Here is a 19,933-nt window from a genome sequence, read left to right on the forward strand (position 1 = left end):
GCAGAACTTTGAGTTTAATCTTTAAGAACTAAGTAGCCTTTCTGGAGTTCATACACACACAAAAAACTGCTTTTAAAATCTGTTCAGGTGTTTTGGACTCAATTCTGACACCCTCTTAAGACGTCATGCAAAACCTAAACCCTGTTAGGCTTTTGGGACAAAGCACTGCACAGATTGTTGAACTTAAACCCTGCAAACAGAGCAGTGATGTAACTTTGTGGACTCACGTCACCTGAGGCAAAACTGTGACTTATCAGTGACTTTGAAATGTCAACACACTGCACCAAAAACATGCTCCACAACTGGTCTGAACACACCTTCAGTGGCACAGAGGTTCACAGAGGGAGGGACAGTCCTGATACACAAGGGACTCTCACTGTTTTCATGACTTAAAGCTCCTGTGACAGTTTTTTTTTTTTATCTGGTAATGACACAGACTGTTAGATAATGGTCTATATGACCTGGAAAAACAAACAGGACCATCTGGGAGACGAGTGATCGTTTCTTTGTTGTTGTTTTAAAAGTCTGTCAGCACTGCTGCAGGAACAGACATGTTTTTAGCTTTTTCATGAATCACTGGGAGTTACACGTTTGACTGTGGATGTAAGGAGAATGATTTACTGTCAGTTAACACGACTCACACATGTACAAGACAAAAAGAGATGAACAACTTTGACCTCAGGGGCACCAAAACTGACACCACTTCATAGATTCTCTAAAGACTGGGTATTTATTCTTTCCCATTAATTAAAGATAAAGTATCAAAGCTTGATGTTCAGACTTAACGTGTGTAGATTTTCAAACCTCTACAAATCCACGTGTTGTAGAAATCCCTGAATCTGTCTGTAAACTGATCAAAAACATTGCATTTTAAAAAGAAAGGAGGTCTTCACCAGATCTTCACAAGACCTGCTGAAATGACGAGGTCATCACCTACGAATCTCTGAACAGGTTCACAACATGTTGGAGTGCTGGACCTCAAATATCAAGGTTTGCCTTTAGCCTCACCCCCAACAGGCCTCCTCCATCTCCACCTCCATCTGGGATTTTCAGAATAAAGTCAGAAAGGTACAAGAGTGAAGTCGTCAAGACAACCGGATCTGTTTGTTGGACTGATTTTTGTTCGCCACCTTTTTAGACTCCTGAAACTTTTCATGATGACGCGCTAGATTACAATGTAAAAAACTGAAATCTTATCAAGTGTTTTTGTCTTATTTTGAATAGAAAATGTCTGTTTAGACTTAATATAAGCCACATTCACCTGAGTAGTCTAGAAAAATGTCTCATTTCAAGTTAGTTCAAGACAAGGCTGGAACAAGGAAAAAGTTACTTGTATTAAGACATTATTCTAGTTTAAAGAAAGTTTTCGAGCAAATTATTCTTCTTCCTTTGGCACATTGTTTTTTACTTGTTATTAGCAATTCAGACCTCCTTTTTGGTCCTAAACAACTTAAAACACAACATTTTTCTGGACTGATCAGTTGAATATGGCTCATTTTAAGTATAATAAGACATTATTTCCTCAAAAACACTTGATGAGATTTCAGTTTCTTGCAGTGTAAAATTATTAAGTCATTTGTAAAATCTTCATTTAAAGTGGACATATCATGCTTGTTTCTCCTTTTCACTATGCCAGACTAGGATGCCTGTAAAGCATTTCTGCCCTCAGTACAAGTCATTTAGTTCCTTCATTGCCCCACAATAGCGTTCTCAATATCCTCAGTTTAGGCCATTCTGAAGATCTCGGTGAAACGCTCCGTTTCCAGAATGACCTCCAGTAACCTCGCAACGTCACAGCCCTTTGTGCTCTGATTGGTCAGTTCTATCAGAGGGGTGGAGGGGGTAGAGCCAGGGGGCGGTTTTTGCAGCATGGCAGTATTTACAAAATCGCCATATTGGATGGAGCAGATCGAGCGAGTTTGCTGTTTGCCAAAACTTCACCGTAAGGCATTGATAGCACTAATAAAATGGCAGAGTGTAGGATACGTCCTTTTGTATTGGACCCCGAGTCAGACCCGGACGGTTCTGCAGCTCAGGAGGAAGAAAATCCACCTCGACACAGATCATCTCAGGACGCTTCAGTGTGGTGAGTCAGACTGGTACTGTAACATGTATAGTTTATACGTTAATACTCGGCTCTTGGTGGGTGTATCCCTCAGTGGCGGTTGTGTGACTAACTGACATCACAGAGGAGGAGCTGCTCTATCAGATTACTCCAATAAAAAGAAAGGATCCTCGTGTCGTCATGAAGGTCGAAATCTCGCGGCCAAATGGCAATGACCTATTTTCAGAGGCATCAAATCTCGTTCTAGGATATCAGAAAAAATACAATATCTCATTTTTTGAAAATTCATGGGGTGAAAGGTCTTGTTTTCAAATTTATTATATTATATGTAAGTATTAAATCAGGGATCAGCATGATATGTCCCCTTTAAGAAAAGACTCAAAGGTTGCTCTCTGTTCCTGGTTTTAGCACTCTTCAAAATAAAAGACTGGCTAAGCAGCTCTAAAATGTTATTTTTTCCTTTTGTAAACAATTTCTTAAAACAAATAAATAAAAATAATCAGATGATAAAGTTGTGACAGTAGAAACTATTCATTTCTAACAACATTTCTCTTATGATAATGAAACTGTGCTCTGTAAATGACCTTTTTATTGTGATTGTAAAACGTCTTTGCTCTTTCCTGCTGCAGTGACAGATGGAAACCTCCAGGGTTTAAGGACTCAGACTTTGCTCACAGATTTCTCTCTGTTCTCCTCTTTAGGGTCACCGTCTGCGTCCTGCAGATGTAGCCTTGCTTCAGTCTTTTCATGAACATATCAGTGTCCAGTTTCTTCTGGTCTTTTTTATTCTAACTTAAAACATCTCTGATGACCAACAGTCCAATATTTTGTGATGCACTTTCTTTTCTTCTGTTTTGTTTCCCTACACATGCAGACTGATGAAATAATAAAAACACAACAATAAAAGGGAAGGACTGGGTAAGTTTTATTAACTGCATACTAAACCCAATCAGACATGATATGATTATCTGTTTTGCAATAGAGCTGTGTCTTTTTTCTGCCTGAACACTTTATATATTTGACTTGTTTCTGTAAATAAAGGAAATTAATCTAAAACATTATCGTTATATGTATTTAATTAACCTCCTGACAGATTTGGTTGAGGTTTTTCCTCTCTGAATGTGGAGCTCTGATTCTGGATCAGGCTCAGAGCTGACCTTCGAACATTCACATTTTTGTTGTTTAACCCTTTCTGATGCGGGGTTCAACGACCTGCTGTGCACTCTCTTTCAGGATAAAGTAAAAAACAGACTCAAACCTTACAGTGGGGTTTAAAAATGATATTTATCTGATCCCTGAACACTCTGACAGGCTGCTGTGATTCAGTGAAGACACACTTAGAATATTTACCGACTTCATGTAGGAGAGACTCTGAGGGCTGTAAACATTCATTATAAACATTTATTACACTGTTTGTGTCGTTCTATCAGACAGACTGAAGGTCAGGAGCTGTGTATGTGTGTGTGTGTGTGTGTGTATGTCTGTGTGTGTGTGTGTGTGTGTGTGTGTATGTCTGTGTGTGTGTCTGTGTGAATTAAGATTTTGAAAACACTGTCGGGGGCGGGGGATTTACGCTGCTAAGGCTTCTCTGCAGCATGTTTGCAAACTGGGGATTTTTCTGCACCAGCACACAGCAGGTAGACGATCGTACGGGCTAACTGTTCTGCTCGCTGACTAAACTTCAGCTCTACAAATTTATTCATGCACCACTGGTTAATGTTTTGCACAATGAAAACTTTTCTGCTCTTCACTGTGCAGTCGTGCTCTGCAGAGACATTCATGGGCTCTGCAAAACGCACAATCCTGCACAGAGGACTTTTCCCCCTGTAAAAAAACCAATGCACTGAAAAGACATTTGTGCATGGTGTTGAAGTCATCCACTCAGGGGACATGTCTGCGCAGTATGGACGGTTGTGAATTGTGAGTCAAACTGGAACCACAGACAGTTTTGCACTGCAAAGACTGTTTAACACTATGAAGACAACTCAGCAGAAAAAAACACGCTGCATGTAGAAAACACTTCTGCACTGAGAAGACATAAATGCACAAAAATATCACTGCACCATATTTTAATTTCAAACAGATATTTCTGCATGTCCATGAAGTTTTGGGATGCACAAAGACTTCCCAAAGCTTGAGCTTTGTGTCAGCATTAAGGGTACTGTCCTAAAAAGGTTTCAATCCTTTTTGTCAGAGAGGACCTTCTCTGTCCACCTTGGCCAACATTCTTCTCCAGAGGCCCCTCTAATCTGTGGGGTCCCTCAAGGCTCTATTTTAGGACCAATACTGTTTTCTTTGTATGTGCTTCCACTGGGGTACATCTTTAAAAAACATGGTGCCTCCTTTTACTGTTTTGCAGATGATTTGCAAATCTATCTGTCTCCGAAAACAAATGATTCGATGAAAGCCTTGTTGACCTGTCTGGATGTTAAATCATGGATGTCCTTGAACTTTTGGTGTGTGAATGAAAAGAAAACTGAAACCATTGTCTTTGGTCCTACTGATCTACTGAATGGCGTCAACAGTGTTTTTGGTAATTTGCTGTCTCACTGCTGTCCTTCAGTCAGGAACTTCAGTGTCATCTTTGACAGGTCTTTTAAATTTGATAAACAGATCAGCTCTGTCGTGAAGACAAGCTTCTTCCAGCTGAGACTTTTAAGCAAAATCAAGGCCTATCTCCCTCCTCATGAGTTTGAGAGGGTAATACACATGTTCATTACATCCCGCTTGGACTATTGTAACTCTTTGTATGTTGGTATTGATCAGTCGTCCCTCCGCCGCCTTCAGCAGGTTCAGAATGCGGCTGCACGCCTGCTGACAGGAAAGAGACAACGTGATCACATCACGCCCCTACTGGCCTCTCTCCACTGGCTTCCTGTCAGCTTTGGGATCCAGAGACTACGGACAGCTTTAAATCTCTTCTTAAAACTTATCTTTTTGCATTAGCTATTAATACAGGTTAGGCATGACATCCAGCATTTTATTTGCTTTTTTTTATTGTTGCTTTTTTTTTTCTACTATTTATTGTGTCTTTTACCTTCCTGCTGTTTTTAATTATTTAGGGATGCACGATATTATCGGCACAATATCGGTATCGGCTGATAAAAGCTTAAAAACAGGTTTATCGGTATCAGCAGATATGAAAATTTCAGCCGATATGCACAGCCGATAAGGTGCTATTCAGTTAGGATTATTATTATTTTCCATCTGAAAAATAAGCTCCTTAAGTAAAATGTAGCACTTCATTTATTTCCACTGCAGAGCTCTGTGTCTGTCACCAGGTTGTTACAGTAGCTCTAAAATAATCAAATGCAACTTGGTTATGTTTGAAAATGCATTGTACATTTAAAGTTCATGTGATCTAAAGAAATTATTTTTCTGTTTTTCAATACTGAATGTCTTGAGTTTGAAAAAAAGATACATTTCTTATTTATGGTAAAATCAAATGTTTTTTGTCTTGTTTTATGTGTGTTTCTTAAACAAATGAGACCGTCACAATAAGAGTAACATATAAATTCCAGTACAGGATAGACTTAGTTTTCTTTACAGTGAAAAAACCAAACAAACTTGTGATTATCGGTATCGGTATCGGCCAAAAGGGGTTTCGATATATCGGCATATCGGATATCGGCAAAAACCCAATATTGTGCATCCCTAAAATTATTCTTATTAATGTTTGTTTTAATTGATTGTGTTTTTATTCATTGTGATTTTATTGATCTTGATTTTATGCCTGTACAGCACTTTGGCCAACTGCAGTTGTTTTAAAATGTGCTATAGAAATAAAGCTTGACTTGACTTCAGCGCTAAAAGACGATGAAAGCATTGCTGCATTAAAAAACACGAAAAAAACAAGGGCTGCAGTAGGAGGTCTTCTCTACACTGAGGCTGAATATCTGCTCCCTGAGGACCTTTCTGCATTCACTACAACATGTCTGCTCCAAGAAGTTTTGAGATAAGAAAATATTTCTGCAGGAAGCTCTGGAATCAGACGACTCCTCTGCTCTCAAAGATATTTCTGCTCTGAGAAAACATTTCTGAACTTAGCGTAAATATTTGTACTGACGGGACATTTCAGCAATGCACGGACATTCACGCGCTCATGTGTCGTGATTTCTAAATGTTTTCACAGCTCCAGCGTCGTATTTGAAGTTTGAATTTTCAGGTTAAATTTAGTTGCAGGTCAAAGACAGGGGCCTGGGAAACGCTCTGTGTATGAGGGCGTCAGAAGCTCAGACAGACAGTTACGTCTCCTTCTGTTTGAGTCCTGAGCTCTGCAGGAGACACAGAGTTAACAAGGAGCAGCGAGTTTTAGTCGCTGAAAACCCTTAGAGCTGACAGAGCGTCTCTCTGCTTCCCTTCATTCAGGAATCTGACCTCAGTGTGTTTAAAGTTTTGTTCTGCTCTTTTAAATCCAGTGGTTTTTAATCCTTTAAGGAGTTTGTTTTGGTTTGTTTCTGCTCAGTTTTTGGTCAGCATGAGTAAATGTTTGCACATACTCGTGTGTGAGTGTGTGTCAGCGTTTGTTACTCACACATCCAGCATGTGACAGAACGCTGCCACCTCCTCGTCTCTCTCCTCAGACACCTGGAACAGTTCATATCCAAATCCATTCATCCTGGAGCCGAGGGACACCTGTCGATCACACGGAGCCGACCAATCAGAGGAGAGTTCACAAAATATGTATCTTTCAATCCACTTATTTACAGCATGGAGGGGAAGAAAGGGAAGAAATGAGGAGAGAAAGAAGTCATTCAAACATGAAAAAAGGCTGCAGTGTCTGACGAGCAAAGGAACAATGAAGGCTCCATTTAACGCAGGAGTATGAACCAGTTTCCAGTTTTAAGCCCAGACTTTAATCCTCTGCAGTGTTCAAACCTTAACCCTCTAACTTGCTTTATGCCACTGAAAATGTGTCTCTACAGCTTGAAATAGTTTTTCTGATTTTTGTGGTTTCTGGTTTTAGTGCTCCAATATAAAAAATACAGACAAAAAATTTTACATTGTATTTTCTTTTCTTGCAGTGATGAAAGTAACCTGAAATCCTTAGGTGTGTATGAGTGAGTCCAGCCCTAACGTTCTGTTATGAAACGGCCCATTGGGCTGCAGCGTTAGACGAATGCATGACTGCAAATGATCATCCACTTAATTAACAACACCATGAAAGAGACGCAGGTGCAGAATGTCATAATTAAGGGGAGCCTCCTGAAAAACCATCCAACAAATTGGGATCGTTAATGCTTACTTTGCATAAACAGCAATAAACCTGGCGAGCAGTAACGGTGTGACTGAGAGAAGATCAGGAAGAGCTTTTTTTCAGCAGAAAAACTGGAAATTTTATAACAAAAATTACGGTCCAACAGCTGTTATTAGCAGTGATGCCGCTAACGCACTACTAAGTAACGCGTTACTCTGATTTGACCACTTTTTTCAGTAACGAGTAATCTAACGTGTTTCTTTTTCCAGAACAGTAATCAGATTAAAGTTACTTAACTAAGTAAATGTTGGTTCCTTTTTTTTTTCATTTTTCTTGTAAAAGAAAAATCTAAATGTCTTTTTCTTGCATCTCAGGGAGTGACGGGAGTCACGTGTTCATCGTGTTTTCAGCATGTGAACAACTCACGTGTGTTAGCAGCCAGCACACAAAGGTAAACAGAGGAGGGAGAGGAGAGCGTTTTCTAGCTGGGAACACAGTCACTGTTTTGAGTTTGTGTCAGCTAAAGATGACAATATTACAGTTCGTTGTTCACTCTGTGCGGGCAGTTTGCTTAAGATCTTTGACTGAAACATTTAGGAATCAGTGTGAGGGAGATCAGCCCACTGTGGACATAAACGCTTGAGAAGTTGTTTGATTTTTACCTGGGGAAAGGTGAGTCCCATCTTTCACTGTAACTCCCTGTATTCCATGAGCAATAGGCTACAACGAGGCACCTGGTGGCAAGCAGGGGCGTGCCCAGACTTTTTAGACTGGGGTGCCCCAAACAGAGTACTGAGGATTATGTGAGCCCACACTGCAGCAACAATTATTTTTGGTTATTGTATTACAAATGCAGGATCAACAGACTACAGCTTTAACAAAAATGAAACTGATAAAAACCAAACTAGAGTAAAACAAAGCATTTAAAAAGAAAATAATTTAACCCTAAAATTTAAGTGAATATTGCTGTAGTGTACCAAAAATATTACTGCAAAAACTGTCTTTAGCTGTATTTTGAAACTCAAAATGTATAAAATGAATATTTTTGTTTTCAGGTGTTAAGTCCAAATTTTATGACTACCAATGTCTGCATGTTACTTTAAAACAAAACATGTAGACTCACATTATAATTCATTTAATTGCATCGCACAATTTTACCAAATTATGCAGCTACTTGTGTTTTCAGTAGCTGCTGAAAGTAACTAACAAAGTAACTTTTAGTCTAACTTAGTTACTTTTAAAATCAAGTAGTCAGTAAAGTAACTAAGTTACTTTTTAAAGGAGTAATCAGTAATCATTAAGCAGATTACTTTTTCAAAGTAACCGTGGCAACAGTGGTTATTAGCTTATCAGATAACACACAAAGAGTAAAAATAAATAAAGATCTCGAACAGAGTAAAAGCGTGTGGTGTTAACATTAACTCATCTGAAAATTGTTGTCTCCTCTGATTGTTAATTTTCTGTATAGCTCCACATCTTTACTTTACTGAAGAATTACTTCACATGAGCACAATGTCCACCTTTAAACAGCTGAACAGGTGTGGTAATCCTGCTATCAGCGTATGTTTGTTAGAGCTGTGTTCACACATGCACAGCACTTCACAACATTTTGAGGGTGCTGAGCTGCATGTGTGAACAAATATATATCAATGAACATATAATGTAAAATAAAATCAGGCTGCTAAATTTCCATGGGCTGTCAGAGTGAGCACAGTGGGAAATATCCTGAAAATTTCACAGAGAGTTTGCGAGCAGGTTGATGACTATTATATAATGTGAGTCGTGCAAAAAACAAAAGAGTGACGGGGAACTGATGGAGAATCATTTACAAGATGAGACAGCAAAGACAGGGATGGCTATTGATAAGGTTTTATTGACATCAATGCCCTTATCGATTCTGCTTTATGATCCGATTCTTTATCCATTCCCTTATCAATTCCTCCTGTGAGTTTTCTCTGTACAAAAGTAGCTTTACAGTTTTCTGTGTCAGCAACATTTATTGAGTTTCTAAGTTAATAAATTTGAAATTGTTCACTTGATCTGGAGATCTCTGGATGTACATAAATAGAAATAAATGAAACTTGCAGGTGGCCTGACATTGATGCACTGTTTTGCTCTATGTCTGAAAAACGCCATCTAGTGTCTGGAAGTGGTTATAGCAATTGTTTTAGTTGTTTGGAACCTTGCTGTAGTTATGAAGCTAGCACAGAGCCTGCACATACCTTTTCTTTCATTCACCTGTTAGTGTTTTGATGTTTGGAGCTCTCAGTGTTGTTTACAAAAAGTTACTGTGATATGATTCTGTGATAAGAGTTGAAAGTCTGTTGTAAAAACCAAAGTTGAACCAATGTACGCATAACCGCTGGCATATTAATGCAATTTCCCATCTGCGTCAGCATCAAGCTATCACTATTTTGTTTATATCATTTTTGGTAAATAAGGGGATGTGTAACATGTTGAATGTGTTGAATAGAAATCTGTTGAGAGACAGTGATGATCATTTTCTCTGTGTGTTCAGTTCTTCAGTAAAACTTCAAGCTGAAAATCCTGAATCAGAGTTTTCTTGGGAAGCTGACATCTCACTGCCTAACTAAGATAGCTGTGGCAGAACAGTTGAATCAGTGAAGGCATCGTTCAGCATACAGGCTAACAATGTTGAGCAGAGATGTCTGCATTTCTGCCCATCAGTGTAAAAACTGTCATCAGGTGCTTCGTTCTACGTTGGACTGTTGATCTGATGTCCTGCTCTGCTTCCCACCCCGCTCCTGTTTGTCAGTGAAGAACAAACTCTGAGGGGCAGAGCTCTGACTACAGACCAGGGTTTTTGTGGGTTTAGGGTTTAGTGAACATTTCTCCATCACAGCTTCAGGTTACAGCTGGTCAGACTGGTCTGTTCTGACTGTTTGCAGACGGACTGTGAGTGTGATCATGTTAAACACATCGACAGAGAACAGAGAAGAAACCTGTTTACTAAAAACACGACAGACACACACGTGAAGAGGAACTGAGAGAGAAAGAGGCAGAAATGAAAGGCAGCTCCAGTTTGATCAGAGTTCAGTGATCAGGTGACCTCAGGTGGGACAGATCAGACTCAGGTGATGGTAATGGGATACAAACGGGTATCAGGTGGAGAGATTCAGTCACTCCTTCTTACCGGGTCTGCAGAAACCCTGCGCTGGTTCTTGTTGCTCTTGGGAACAGGTATGTACGTCCTGGGCGGGACCTGAGGGGGTAGGGTCTTACTTCGAGCCACGGGCTTCCCTGATTGGTCCCCGTTGGCCCTCCGACCTCGGGGCCCCTGGCGGCTCTCGTTGAGTCGGGCCAGCGATTCGTTTATGTTGTCGTAGTTCAGCTCTCCTGAGGAGACTTTGGGCGGATCCACGTCTGGTGTGAACAAGTTCACATCACGGGGCACCGTGGACCCTCGAGACGGCAGGAAAGGGTTCTCCGATCCTGAGGACTGTGGGATGGGGTTCCTCGGGGGGATGGCAGGGGGGATGTCGTCTGGGAGAGAGGGGAAGCCTTTAGAAAAAAACCCTGATCCAGATCCATGAGAGTCCCCCAGACTGGATCCAGAGCCCTCTCTGAACTTGTTGACCTCTGGACTGTCCAGGATGTACAGGGACTCTTTGATGAAGCCCCCCTGAGGAGGGGGCACCCTGGCTGGGATAGAAGGAGGAGACTGTGACCCTCCAGGCTGGTTCAGGGATGAGTCTGACCCAGAGAGGCCCCTCAGCAGGCCTCCCCCCAAAGGCTGGCTCGGGACAGGTCGGGGTCGCTCGATGGTGGGATTTGGGGTTTTGGAGCGGGTCTGGCTGTGGGTTCTAGAACTAGGACTGTGGCTGGTCCCGGTCCCACTTTTGTCCTGTTTGAGTCTGGAGAGGGCGTCGTACTCCATCTGCAGGGCCTCAGCCAGGACCAGCTCCTTCTGGCTGAGACCCAGAGCCTCCAGGCAGCCCCAGCCCGCCTCGCTGCTCTCCTTCTGGGTCTGAGCCGCCGACATGGTGCCTCCTGAGCAGGGACGGAGCAGGAGGGAGGGAAGAGCTCAGCTGGACTGTGAGAGGGACCGACCAGGACTCATGGAGCTGCAGAGGATGAGCTGAGAGACAGAGAGAGACAGAGGGGGTCAGACATTTAGACATCCATCCATCCATCCATCCATCCATCCATCTATCTATCTATCTATCTATCTATCTATCTATCTATCTATCTATCTATCTATCTATCTATCTATCTATCTATCTATCTATCTATCTATCTATCCATCCATCCATCAGTGCATCACTGATCAGCCATCAGTCTGAATGTCATCATCAACCATGAAATGAAACATTTGATCAAAAACCGCTGAGGTCAGGGTTTGGCAATAGGAGAAAAATCCTTTCACAACAATATTTTTATATTAGTCCATCTCAATATTTATTGTGATATCAGTCAAATAACTATTTTCTCAGGCTAAAATGCTCCCTTACTCATCAGTGAGTTGTGACGACGACAGAAAGTTATTTTTGACTTGGTTTATTTTTTTGTCAGAGGTTGAACATGACAGATATGCTGAAGAACATTATACAACTACTTTGGAGAAATAAAACAGGAACATCTACTGTACTTTGTTATCAGTGGGCGTGTTGAAGGTGATCTACTAAAACCAAGGGGGTCAAGTAACATTTAAAATACTTTGTTACCTTACTTAAGTAAAAATTTTGGTTATTCATACTTTACCTGAGTAATTATTTTTAAAGCCGACTTTTTACTTCTACTCCTTAAATTTTCAGGTAAGTATCTGTGCTTTCTACTCCACACATTTTAGAAATAGCCTCGCTACCTCTGTTTCATTTAGAGATGGGTACCTTTCACATTTGAAACGATACGGTACCAATGCCCGGTACCTGGCAATCCGTATCAGTACTCAATGGTACCAATATTCAGTACTTTTTTGTGTTTATATGGTCAAAAGTATCAATTTGTTGAATAATAAAATATTTATTTTTTTCAATTTAACATATCGATTCTTCATCATATAACCTTGTAATGCTGTGTTCATGTCCAGCATGGAGAATCACCTACTCTTCCACTCCCACACAGTCACAACGATGCATTTAGGTACCTAAACATGGTAACTTTTGATACGTGAATCGGTACCCGGTACTTTTGTCAGAATTTGGTCAGTACCTTAAAAAGTACCTAATTCGGCACCCATCCCTAGTGTCATTCCAGCTTGTCATCGTTCAAAAAGACACACACCCAAAAAAAGGAAAAACCTATCCCAAAAATTCTGAAATTGTGCCATCTGGAAAGAGTGAATTTGATTGTGGATGGATAAGACGTAAAAACATATAACCATTCCAACACCCTGTTGGTTTGTATTCGATCCATCACATCTGCACATGACACAAATCACATCCCACTTCAGCAACAACATAACAGCTGTAAGTAGCAAAGATGTCTTTGGTAGAGACTCAGGAGGGGGATGAACTACAATAGGTCCTTGACTTACAGGGTTCTCGACTTGCATTGTTTCGATGTTTTGACGCCAATAAATATATGTACATGAGAAAATAGAAAAGGTCTGAAGTCACACCCCCCTGTTTGTAAGCTCATACGACGTGTACTAGTTTTTGACGTGGAGTGCGAATGAATACACAGCTACGCAGTGCTACGTGGTGATCAGCATGGTCCACTTTGTCTCGAGTTGCGTCATAGTGTAGATTGTCTGTTTAGTTGAGATGTTTATTTTAATTGTCTTTACTTTTTTCCCATGAATATGAAGTATAATACATGTATTTGAATAGTTATTTAGAGATTTAGGGGGTATTTAGGGCAAAAATCCGACATGCGCAAAATTTGGGGTTACGATGCGTCGTAGGAACAGACAAACCCGTTCGTAACTCAAAGACCCCCTGTTTATGAACTATAGGCCCAGTCTACAGGGATCACCGGTGACACCGCTGCAAAAGTGTATTTCAAATTACCGTAACTCCTCGCTACTTCGTGCAATTTTAATCATTCAAAGTGCCCCTGAAAGCTGTGAAACGGGGCTTTCTGGTGATATTACATGCATTACAGTAATGACTGAGTGCTGTGTGAGGAGAGAGAGGCAATAAGCAGGAGGAGCGGGCAGCGTTTGTGTGAGAGAGCGGAGGATTCAAATCAACTTTCGGTGTGGTTTCTTGGAGTTAAGGAGAGTTTTAGAGGTATAATCTGTGTAAATAAATACAAATCTTGTAAATACTAGTTTTTCTCGAAGTGATTTCGTTGTGTTTTTTGCAATTCTTATGTGTTTTTTGATCGAGTTCTTTACTGTGTTTTTTCCACATTTTGGCTAGTTTTTTGGTGTGTATTTTGCTGTGTTTTTGTAGTTTTGCTATTGTGTATTGTTATTGCCATTGTGTGTCAAGTGGGTCTCTGTCTTCAGGTGGACAGGAACTGTTTCAGAGTCTACCACTGCCAAAATAAATAAAAAAAAGCCTGGCTTTTTGATAACTTATACAGCCTGTAACATGGACTCAGAAAGCTCCAGAAATGTGAAACTGTCTGAGTTGTTGAAAAATAGTTTAAATTAAATATTTGCAATCTCAGAAATGTTCAATCTACACTTTTCAAGAATTTATATAAAGAAAGTTGAAGAAAATTCAAATCCGTTTTCGTCCTTTTCCTTTTATGACACACAGTTTTAGGTATTTTATCACAAAAGAATGGTAAATACTTGACAGAGTTTGAAACTTCTACTTCTCCTGGAAAAAGGGTGCAAATTATTTACACATAGGGCATTTTTTTGACAAAATTATTGACAAAAATAGACAAAAAAGACCAGGAGCTTTAATGAAAATAGCTATTATTGTGGTGCCAAAAGGGTTCCACCCTTTAACTTACCTTTACTTTTTTACTTTTAGTAGTTTTGAAAGCAGTACTTTTAAACTTTTACTTCAGTAAAAAGCTTGAGTTGATACTTCAACTTCTCCAAAAGTCTTTTTAAACCCTTATACTTCTACTTGAGTAATGAATGTGAATACTTTTGACACCTCTGACTAAGACTGTTCGTGCAATTGATAACAGGTGCAAACCGCCCTCTTTAGTCTATCGAGGATCGTTTTATCGCTCAGGCCTATCTGTGCTGTCTTTACTTTCAGGCCTCTGCCTTCAAGATCCAATCAAGTCCTGAAAACTCAATATATCTCCGGAAGTGGGTTTAGGAAGTTTTTCAAAGGCTTTGGGGGAGAAACTGTTTAGCTCTGTCGAGCTGCTTCATGAAATTTTCTTAAATTAGAGACAAATCAGAGTGTCAGGATCTAAACCAGAATCCAAATGAAGGACTGCTGATGTGATAAGTTTAGCATCACAGACAGTGGGATCATTTTTTTCAGCTGTTGGGAAGTCCCACAAAAACACATCAGAGATCCGGAGAACCACCATCAGACCAACAAACCTGCAGCCGAGTGTGGAGGAAGGAAGGAAACACAAAGGACACAATCAGGAGGAAGTGAGGAGGAAGAAGCAGCTGAGACCCGAGCGGGTCAGAAATAAACCCTGATTTAACGGAGCGTTTAATGACGTGGGTTTAAAGGTCAGCATGCAGAGAGAGCTCTTTGTGTGTCTGTAAACGGCACGTTGTCTGACGTCTTCAAAGCCTCCAGACCACACGCAGGAAAACAGTCATTTGACCTCACACATCACGAGAGTTTGCTGCTCCATCATTGGCCTGTTTGTGTTTTTGTGTCTGAGCAAAGCGTTTATCTCACCAGTGAGAGCAACAAAGCAACCAATCAGACGTCTGCAGACCAGCGGCTCCTGAGCTATGTGCGGTTACATTAATGTTGGCGGATGGAGCCTAGTGGCTTTGAAGAGAGCTTCAAGGATAACTTTGAAGAGACTGATGAGAGGAGACTTTTTTTATTGACTCACACAGGGGGAGGGGTTTATCTACTTATCTATTTATATTTGACACGTTTCCCATTAAAACTTCTGAGGAGTTCACTTTACCCAAACTTCAGGCTGAGGGTCTGCTCAGTTTAAAGATGGCGGCTGTCATATCACAACAACAAACTTCCAGCTGACATACAAACACATGCATTAGTTACACCCCTGTAATGTCTCGCCTTCAATTAAAAAACTTAAGTCTGGCCCAGTATTTCAGTAAGGCATGTCCAAAGTCTTTCACCAGACATTGTTTTAATCTTGACACTGAAATGAATCATGTTCCAAAGCATGTTAACATTTACTTTTTCAGTGAAGGTCACAAACAAACCAAAGTATTTGTAACGTCTCACTAAACTCCATTTGGACTGTGCGGTCTGGGAGGATTTCTGATTTACTGACACACATTTACGTCCTGGTCTATCTCAGTCTGGTAAGTAGGGATGGGTACCTTTCACATTTAAAACGGTATGGTACTGATGCCTGGTACCTGGCAATCGGTACCAGTACTCAACGGTACCAGTTTCGGTACTTTTTGGTGTTTTTGTTGTAAAAAATGTCAATTTGTTGAATAATAAAATATAATATTTTTTCAATTTAACATATTTTTCTCTCAATACATAGCCTTGTAATGCTGTGTTTATGTCCAGCATGGAAAATTGCCCACTCATCCAGTCCCTCACTGTCACAGGGATACATATAGGTACCTAAACATGGTAACTTTTGGTTTAACATGAATCGGTACCCGGTACTTTTGATAGAATTCGGTTGGTACCTATAAGAGTACCTAATTCGGTACCCATCCCTACTGGACAGTGTCCATGGATAATGCAGTCCCGAGCATCGAGTGACAGTAGTGTGTTTAAATCTCTCTCTGGGTACACGCTGGACATCAATGAGAAGACTGCATTATTCTTTGAAACATTATTAATTTATTCAATTGTAATGCCTTGATTTTGGTGAGGATAGCAACAGTCATAGCTACAAACGCAATGGCACTTAAAGCTATGGTCTATGATTTGAAGCTAGGTAATTATTTTTAACACTATTTTGAGGCTGTTATGGTCCGATGGTCCAATCTACACAATATAAAAACCAAAAAGAACAAAAAAAATCCATTCCGAACAGCAGCTGCAAAACGGCTTAATAATTGACCAATCTGAAGTTTCCCTCATTTAGGATTTGTGCGTCAGTCCATTTAATCCCCAGTCTCCCCTGCTCCGCTCCGTACTGCCCATGGTCCCACCTCGTCCTTCCCCACTTCCCCTCTCACGTCAGCTAGCTGCTAGCTTTAAAGTTGGCACAGTAATTTCTTTCTGTGTTTCTTTCCTCATTTTTTGGTTTCAGCCAAAAATGTCTATTTTGGAGCATCCCTACAGCAAAACACTTCACATTGTTGACCTGCAGCTTCTGTGAGCCTGTGGTTGGCTGTGTATAGCTGTGTTTGAGAGCTGTGTGAGGGTTTTCTTATCTTCAGAGTAGTTAGTTGGTCTGGATTACAATTTCTATTGGCATGTCCAGGAATTAGTCAATGAGGATATCACGTGTAAAGTTACACCAGCAAGAACTCACACAGTGCTGTGTGTGAAGCTTCAGCTGTGTTCTGCAACGTCAATACTAAATCACACTCTACTCAATAAATATTGTCTAGTTTCAGAATCATAATGTAAGTAGAAAAGACGGGGTGATGGTGGAGCTCTGTTTGTCCTCTGTTATGGACACAAAGAAGCTTCAGTTGTCGCAATTTTCGACAACTTTACTATTCTGCTTCTTTTATTGTAACTTTTTCAAAAAAGTGCGTAAAATGAAGTTATTACCTTATTAGTTTTGTTATTGGGTGAAAGTCCTAAAAAAGGTGACGTCACAGCTATTTTAAGTCTATTTTTACCTCAATCTGAGATCAGAAACTGTTAAAAATATGAACAGGCTCTAAACTGAAACATCTGAATCTCCTTTGCTGCATGAATAAACGTGTAATCTGTCTGAGTGGGCAGACTGCTGTCTGATTCCCGTCTCCGTTTGGAAGCCTGGGGGGTCACCATCATCGACACACGGCGGGGGGAGGGGAGGAAACGGATGATTGGGGTGGGGGAGGAACAGAGCAGAGACCCCCTGTCATTATATGTCCCCCACAGAGGGAATAAAGCCTGACACACACACACACCAACCAGCTGTGCCCCACTTCCTCCGGCACACATGCACCAGTGTGGACAGAGGACGGGTGTGATCGACTTGAATCAACGACTGACTGACTGAGTCAAAAACACGCCTCAACACACGGTCTGATACCATGTCTGCAGCAACACTGCCGCGCGCTGAGCCACAGATATCTTTTCTGGGCCTCACATTCCAGCTTAAACCTGGCCTTTACATTACCCACAATGCAACTCTCCCTCACACAGCTGTGTTTAAGATTGTGGAGTGTTCTGCTGATGCAGACTAAGGCAGAGATAAGCAGCCGGCTGCAGAGCCCCTGCGACATGATGGACGTTAACCAGCTCGTCTTTTTCTGAAACATCAGCGTCCTCTGCGTTAGTCAGACACATCTGCCAACCAACTGCAGACGTCTCACCTCCTCCCCTCTCAGCATGAGACACTCCAAATATTTCCCTCAATAACCACAATCAAGACGTTCATTCGTTGTCTTGCACACACGTACTTAACTCTACGTCTGTGGTTTCTGACGGGAGTTTTGCAGAATCACACGTGTATCACCGGCTCGATAAAGAATCAAACTCTCGGATCAGTTCACAGCTGCTGATAACATCTATCACCACGACTCCACCTGATAACCACCTGTCTGTGACTCACAGCTGTCTCACCAACGTGCACTCTACGCTCCACATCCTGTGCTGTGTGAGATCACACACCTGTTAGCTGCAGCTAATGACCGCTGACATTATCAGTTTAAGAGCGAGCACGCAGCAGGAGGAAGGACTGCGGGATAGATTTAGGTCGTCTCCACGATGCAGAGGTTTGGTGCCTCCACAGGAAGGAGACTGAAGAGGGGAAGTGAAAGGAAGGAGGAGAGACGGGCAGGTGTTGGAGTCTGTTTTTCTGCAGCTCTCGTTATGACGGTCCAAATGTTAAAGGAACAGAGAAATTCAGTCATGAAAATACAAGAAGTGAAGCCTCCCGCTAATCATCGTTGTCTCAGGTGTGTCAGAAAACACAAAGCTGTCATGTCTGAGGTCATAAAACCACCTCAAACAGGGACGCATCGATAAAGCTTTTTAAGTCTAGATTTAGGTCTACTACAGCTGAGTCTCAGAGGAAAAAACTGTCTTAAAGCTATGGTGTACGATTTGGAAGCTTTGTACATCTTAATAACATCATTTTTAGGGCTGTTATGGTCCTATGGTCCAATCTACACAATATAAAGACCAAAAAGAACAAAAAAAAATACATTCAGTACATCCGCTGCAAAGCTGCATACTAGTTGACCAATCCGAACCGTGCATGGCATGCTCAGTTCAGATTGGTCCGTGAGTCCATCCAATCCCCTGTCTGCTCTGTCTCCCCTGCTCCGCACCGTCCTGCCCATGGTCCCACCTCGTCCTTCCCCACTACCCCTCTCACGTCAGCTAGCTGCTCAGCTACCGAAGCGTCATGGAGCCAGAGATGATCAAAACCAGGAAGCTGATACTGGTACCCTCCACAGGGAAGGGAAGAAAACGAAAAAGTTTCAAGGAAAAGGCTGAAGCAAGGAAGAATTATGAGCGATTCAGGTGCCAATGGAGACTGAATATTGGAGAAATAAACTGGTGGAAAAAGCTGCAGAGGGATTTGGGACTGAAGACTGACGCCGAGACAGCTGAGTTTCTGTTGAACAGGTAATGACTTTGTTTACCACAGTGGGAGATGTCAGCTGAATAGATCTGGTTAGTCTGTGCCTTTACTGGCTAATGACTGAACGCTGCTGGTCGGAACGGGTCGGCTCTGTCAATAGATTTTAGCATAAGTTAGCCACACATCTTTAGCATTGTAAACTGAGCTGGTGAAGACACGCTGAGAAAGGTAAAGCCTCGCCCACAGTCGGCTCTGCTCTGATCAGCTGGCAGTGGCAACGCCAGACCTGCTTCGCCGGCTAGTTCATGGTTTTGTTCACGCCGGTCCAATTGAAAAAGCTACCACTGTGTGTTACAAGGAGGATGACTGTCGTGTTTGTTACATTTTCTGCCGGCTGGCTTCTTGCTCTGTCGAAGGGGGCATGTTGTTAGGAGGCGCAGAAGGGCGATATGAGCTGGGGGGCGGGATCTTGGAACACGGAGGTGGAGCCAAACTGGGTTTCAGATCGTAGACCGTAGCTTTAAGTAAGTCCCAGTTTCACTGTAGCTTCATCCGTCTCTCCTGAGTCCCAGTTTAAAACATCACCTTCTGTCCTCACTTTGTTCTAGTTTTTAAACTATATCTAACTCTACTAAGTCCCAGGTTTACTGAATCAACAATTGCACCTTTGGGTCCCAGTTTTCTCCTCTGATGCCCAACTACACTCACTGTATTGTAATCTGTCGCCACTGATTCTAAATTTTACTGTATCTCCATCTGTATCTTCTTAGTCCAAGTGGTAGGCACACCAGTTGGCGCCATAACTGTCTTGTACCAAAACAGCTTTGGTTAGATTTACGCCAAAGTAGAGTTGGGCCGATCTTCTGGCATATTAGGGATTGGTCATGGCAGAAATTGTGCAACATGCTAATTTCGTTGAAAGAGAGTCAGCTAATTCAGCGGCTCAATTACAACACGGTAGTCAGCCG

At 41.5% G+C, this 19,933-nt stretch overlaps 1 protein-coding gene across 1 annotated transcript in view; it reads right to left on the reverse strand.

Moving 5' to 3' along the window:
- pik3c2b (phosphatidylinositol-4-phosphate 3-kinase, catalytic subunit type 2 beta) overlaps window positions 1-19,933 on the reverse strand; it is a 56,963-nt gene that overhangs the window by 32,423 nt on the left and 4,607 nt on the right. The window contains exons 2-3 of the mRNA XM_074667397.1: window positions 10,417-11,361; window positions 6,600-6,700 (exon numbers count right to left, since the gene is read on the reverse strand). Coding sequence (XP_074523498.1) covers window positions 6,600-6,700; window positions 10,417-11,265 — 950 coding nt within the window. The 5' untranslated portion in view covers window positions 11,266-11,361. The remainder of the gene's footprint in view (window positions 1-6,599; window positions 6,701-10,416; window positions 11,362-19,933) is intronic.

Source organism: Halichoeres trimaculatus, unplaced genomic scaffold (genome assembly GCF_033239565.1).
Source record: "Halichoeres trimaculatus isolate MK-OKI-2021-1 unplaced genomic scaffold, fHalTri1.1 fHalTri1_scaffold_1, whole genome shotgun sequence".
NCBI lineage: Eukaryota > Metazoa > Chordata > Actinopteri > Labriformes > Labridae > Halichoeres > Halichoeres trimaculatus.